The 5985-nt window shown below is 44.4% G+C and overlaps 1 protein-coding gene across 1 annotated transcript; it reads left to right on the top strand.

The window, feature by feature from the left end:
* The first annotated feature begins 354 nt into the window (after positions 1-354).
* On the top strand, positions 355-4700 carry LOC129673893 (26S proteasome non-ATPase regulatory subunit 4-like). Its single transcript, XM_055603747.1, is given in 2 exon segments — positions 355-396; positions 3517-4700. Coding segments are annotated over 2 exon segments (1179 nt in total). The 3' UTR covers positions 4654-4700.
* The last annotated feature ends 1285 nt before the right edge of the window (positions 4701-5985 follow it).

The raw sequence follows: 5985 nt of genomic DNA, 5'->3' as shown, positions 1-5985 counted from the left end.
TAGCAGATTCAGGATCTAACCATCAACCTAAGACAAGCAGGAAAAAGTTTACTTTAACCTGTTGAGGAGTCCACAATGGCCTGCCCCTGTGCAGGAGCTAACCTCAGATCAAAGAAGCCGTTTTGTTTTTGTTTTTCACAATCCCTTGCAGTTTTGGCCTTTGACAGGCTTGGCTGCAGGAGAAAAAGGTGACCGGTTAAAGTTTTCCTCCTTAGTGTAAGTGCAGCCAGTCCCTAGACCTAGAGAAGGCATCCTGGGCTCCCTCCCTATTTCTTTTTCTTTCAGTCATCTTTCTTGATCAGTTGCTGATTGGTTGCCTGAGCCACCAGCTCAGTGACCCAAGAGATAAAGCAGATGGGGACTCTGCATCCTGTTCCAGATCCTATGCTGGACCCGGTAACCTTGCCAAAGCAGGCAGAGACATTAGCAATCAGACTTCAGAAGACTTTAACACAAATTCTACTCATTAAGTAGAATGTCTTTGGCAAGTCATTTTCTGACCTCCTCAGGAGTACTTTGCCATCGGTTTCAAGAGTGATCACAAATTAATTCAATGACAGGTGTGATGTACTTTTGGAGAAGCCAAACTCAGATCTCTATCTAAATGGGTTTTGCACTACAGCGAGAATGTAACCTTGTGACCGCTCTATTTTTCTTCACATTGCTGTTTAGCTCTGTCTTTTTTTTTTTTCAAATTGCAAAGATAATTAAATTTTATTATATTAAACTTAGCACTTAACACAAAACTTTAGTGATGCCTATATTCAAACTAGCTGCAATATGTGATCAATTAGTACATATTTACATTATTTAGACATATTTTCATAAAGTATACTAAAACTGAACAACCTAATATTTTTATTTTTAATCATTTAAGTCTCTTTATTTTCTTTTTTAAAATTCTTTATTAATTACACTTTATTCACTTTGTATCACCCTGTGGTTCCCTTCCTCCTCCCCTCTCAATCCCCCCCTTCCCCCCCCCCCCCCGCACACATGCCCCTCCCCAAGTCCGCTGATAGGAGGTCTTCTTTTTCTTCCTTCTGATCCTAGTCAATTAGGTCTCATCAGCAGTGGCTGCATTGTCTTCTTCTGTGGCCTGGTAATGCTGCTCCCCCCCCCCATCAGGGGGAGGTAATTAAAGAGCAGGCCAATCAGTTCATGTCAGAGACAGTCCCTGTTCCTATTACTATGGAACCCACTTGGACACTGAACTGCCATGGGCTACATCTGTGCAGGGGTCTTAGGTTATCTCCATGCATGGTACTTGGTTGGAATAGCAGTCTCAGGAAAGACCCCTCTGCTCAAATTTTTTGGTTCTGTTGCTCTCCTTGTGGAGTTCCTGTCCTCTCCAGATCTTACTGTTTCCCACTTCTTGCCTAAGATTCCCTGAACTCTGCCCAAAGGTTGGCCATCAGTCTCAGCATCTGCTTTGATAGTCTGCAGGGCAGAGCCTTTCAGAGGCCCTCTGTGTCAGGCTCCTGACTTGTTCCCTGTTTTCTCCCTCTTCTGAAGTCCATCCTTTTTATCTTTCTGGATAGGGATTGAGCATTTTAGCAAGAGTCGGTGTTTAGCTCTCTTAAGCTTATCAGAAAGCAAAGAAATGCCTGTGGCATGAACAAGGCCATCTCATCCATCATGTCTGAAGAAGCTTCCAGAAATCTCAAGCAGATGTTCTCCCTTATCTCTCACCTATGCCTAACCTAAGCTAGCCTCAGATTCTCCTCTCACCCCAACTAGCTCTCTGTGCTTCAAGTCTTCTAACTAGGACTCTGTCCTCAAACTACCTGAAAATGCCCCTCTTCTACCCTCTGCCTCCTTATATCAACAAAAGATACAACTGCTAACCTCTGTCCATCTCCATTAGTGTGAGTCCTTAAAGAGCAGAATCATGGATAGCTGAAAGAATAAATAATAAACACAGCAGTAGCTAATCCCTTATTTCCTACAATACAGTAGAGTTTTCACAGAAAAGACAAAAGAGATAAAGGAGAGAAGAAAAGAAATAGAAAGAGATTAAAATGAAGGAGAATGGAATGGGAATGAGTAGAACCTCCCCATTCTACAGCTAATCACCCAATTCCCACATTTCCTCAGATTAGCTTATCTTTTCTGTTACATTACTTAGTATTCCAAATCCCCCACATCTTCCTTGCCTCCTCCCACGATGCCAGGCTGTGCCAGAGTTACATCAACCCTTTAAACAGCAGTCATAAAACCAAATAAATATTCCACCTGTATTCCCTCCAACCTCACTTGTTCAAAATGTTTGATGGCACTTGGGAGCTGGCTCAGTGTGTGAACATCCTTGCCATGCAAGCAAGGAAACCTAAGTTTGAGTTTTCAACACTCACATAAAAAGCAAAGCATGGCTATGAATCTCCAGCACTAGGAAGCTGAGACAAGTGGATCCTGGGAGCTCGGCCAGCCTACCTGAAATGGGAAACCTCCAGCACAGCCAGAGGCCTTGTCTCACCCTGCATTTTCTTCTGGCTTCTAGAAAGGTGCACACACCAGCATACTCACAAGCACGCACCACACCACATACACAATAAAAAGAAAAGCCTTTAATATATCACGTGTCCCAAACCTATATTAACATTTAGAGACATTCCCTATTTCTGCTGATTACTTCTCAGGGAATGAACTACATCTAATTATTTGTGACCTTAACCCCTAATTAAGAGGAGCATTGTTGTTTTTAAAATTTTATTTTTATTTTATGGGTATGTGCTTTGTCTGAAGGTATGTATGTGCTACATGTGTCTAGTGTCTGGGGAGGCTAGAAGAGGGCAGGGGATTCCCTAGAACTGGAGTAATGGACAGTTGTGAGCTGCTACTTGGATTCTGGAAGAGAACCTCAGTCCTCTGCAAGAGCAGCCAGTGCACTAACCACTGACCCATCTCTCCAGCCACAGAGCATTATCATCTTTAAAGCTATTAAAATTTAGGCAACACTAGCCAGTAAAATAAGCTTGCCACATTAGAGGCTCCAGAAATCCTCTTGTGAAATGCTATTTCCCCTAAGTATTAATATTTAATTGAATAAATTGGTATCTTCTATTTTCTATTAACAGTCTTCACCTAACTGGGATCCATGGCCCACATTCTGTATTGAACTTTGTTGGAAGTCAGGTAAGCTTGCCCCTCTCTCTCTGCGGCATCATCTTCAAGAGGCCTGTTCTGATTCTCCCTTGGATTGTGCTTTCTACTAATATTTTTAATGCTATTTAACTGCTATTTTGTATACCACTTTAACAATCTTATATTCACTCTCTCGCGTATTGTACATTAATTTTCAAATGAGTTATTTAAACAGAAGAGAAAGAAAAAATTCTATGGTGGGACTGAAGCTTTTGAGTACACATCTATCTTGTATTCCTTCACTGATACATGTACCCTATCAATAATCACTTATCTTCTCTCGTCTTCCAGTCAGAGGTTAGAACTTACAACTGAGAATAATATGATCTTACATAAGATTTTGTAACAGCGAGTCCCGGAGCCGGTAGGTAGAGGGAAGGTGGCAAGATGTGTGTGGACAACAGTGAGTACATGCGGAATGGAGACTTCCTTCCCACCCAGCTGCAGGCCCAGCAGGATGCTGTCAACATCGTATGTCACTCAAAGACCCAAAGCAACCCTGAGAATAATGTGGACCTCATCACACCGGCCAATGTCTGTGAGGTGCTGACCACACTCACCCCTGACACTGGCCGCATCTTCTCCAAGCTGCACACCGTCCAACCCAAGGGCAAGGTCACCTTCTGCACTGGCATCTACATGGCCCATCTGGATCTGAAGCACCAGTAGAACAAGAATCACAAGATGCACATCACTGCCTTCCCAGGGAGCCCTGTGGGAGACAATGGGAAGGATCTGGTGAAACTAGCTAAAATCCTCAAGAAAGAAAAAATAAATGTTGACATCATCAATTTTGGGGAAGACGAAGTGAACACAGAGAAGCTGACAGCCTTTGTGAACACACTGAACGGCAAGGACGGAACCAGGTCACATCTAGTGACAGTGCCTCCTGGGCCCAGCTTGGCCGATGCTCTCATCAGTTCTCCTATTCTGGCTGGTGAAGGTGGTGCCATGCTGGGTCTCAGTGCCAGTGACTTTGAGTTTGGAGTAAACACCAGTGCTGATCCTGACTCGGCCCTAGCCCTTCGTGTTTCTTTGGAAGAGCAGTGGCAGTGGCAGGAGGAGGAGGCACGGCAGGCTGCTGAGGCCTCTGCAGCTGAGGCTGGAATTGCTACATCTGGGACTGAAGGTGAAAGAGACTCAGATGATGCCCTGCAGAAGATGGCCATTAGCCAGCAGGACTTTGGCAGTGCTGGGCTTCCTGACCTAAGCAACATGACTGAGGAAGAGCTGATTGCCTATGCCATGCAGATGTGCCTGTAGGGAGCAGAGTTTGGCCAAGCAGAGTCAGCTGTCATCGATGCCAGCTCAGCAACGGACACATCTGATCCAGTCAAGGAGGAGGATGACTATGACGTGATGCAGGACCCAGGGTTCCTTCAGAGCATCCTAGAGAACCTGCCAGGCGTGGATCCCAACAATGAAGCCATTCGAAATTCAATGGGCTCTCTGGCCTCCCAGGCCACCAAGGATGGCAAGAAAGACAAGAAAGAGGAAGACAAGAAGTGAGAGCAGAGGGAGGGCTATCTGAGTCTGCCCAGGGGACTGTACAGACGGGGTTGGCACATGGAAATCTACAGCAGCCTTTACAACCTGAATAAAGCGAGGCAATTTTAAAAAACTTTTTTTTTGCAACCGCAATACTAAATGTCACATAAAGTATAATACAAATATTATGGTATTTCATAAAAAGTGAATTCATTCCTAGTTTACAGTGACCAGTGAAGACTCCTGAAAGGTGATAGACTTGAGTGGAGCTTGAAGACTGCTGAGTTCAGAGAAGAAGAGCTCATCGGGCAAAAGTAACAAGACATAGAAAAACATGTACATTGTTTGGAAACTTTTTCTCTCCCAGCACCCAGTTTTCATTGATGAAAATCTGACAAGTGTTTCAGGAGGCAAGGGACAGGCTCACCTTGTACTAACTTGTTTCCTGGTCACTCAGAAAACTCTACTTTTCAAAGGGCACTAGAACTCAAAATTGAGAAAATGAGAATGGGCTTTCTCTTTTCCCCTTCACCATATTGCATGTCTCAAGAGCAAGAAATTACTCTAATTTCCCTCAGGACTTTTATACAGGGAAAAGTTCAATTCTGCCTAGGACACTGTAGATCATCAGCTTAGAATCCCATGACAAGCCATCATCCTTGGGTCTGACTTCCATGCCTACCACCAAGACAAGCTGCCTCAATGTGTAGAGCCACTGAGCGAGCCTGGACAAAATGGATGGAAGGGTTCTCTGCTTCATAGAGGGATATATGCAGTGGAAATGTTTGAAATAAACCATACAAGTCCTTAACTCATACAGACCCCAGGCCTTAGGCATAGATTCTTCTTACTGGCAAAGACTAGATAAGCAAGGTTGATCTTATCTCTCACCACATCCTGAACCAGTGTGAGTAGACAAGGGACCTCGGCCCTGGTTTAACAGACAGATAACATTTTATGGACATTCTTTTCCTGCTGCCTCTAATGAAAGAGTTCTGAGAGGAGCTCCTCCCTGCTGAGGTCTGGTGAGAACCCAGAGGCCAAAATGAAGGCTGATTAACAGGCATCACAAGCAGTGACTCAAACCATTCATGATTTCAGGTGAAGCTTGTTACAGTGACTCCACAATTAGGACTTTAGCCCACGTGGCCCTTCAGGCCTTCAGGAAGCCATACCAAGCACTGTATAAAAGTCCCCACCACCCCACACTGCACAGTCCACATCCTTCATCCTTCACTGAACCTCATTGAAGATCAGGTGAGAATGCTTTCCTCATCCCTTCTCTCTCTGCTCTCTGATGTTCCCATCTCTCTCTCTCTCTCTCTCTCTCTCTCTCTCTCTCTCTCTCTCTCT

This window comes from Psammomys obesus, unplaced genomic scaffold, assembly GCF_907164565.1.
Source record: "Psammomys obesus unplaced genomic scaffold, mPsaObe1.curated_primary_1811, whole genome shotgun sequence".
In the NCBI taxonomy this organism is placed as follows: domain Eukaryota; kingdom Metazoa; phylum Chordata; class Mammalia; order Rodentia; family Muridae; genus Psammomys; species Psammomys obesus.
The sequence above is the reverse complement of the archived record's forward strand: the minus strand, read 5'-3'. Positions and strand labels throughout refer to the sequence as shown.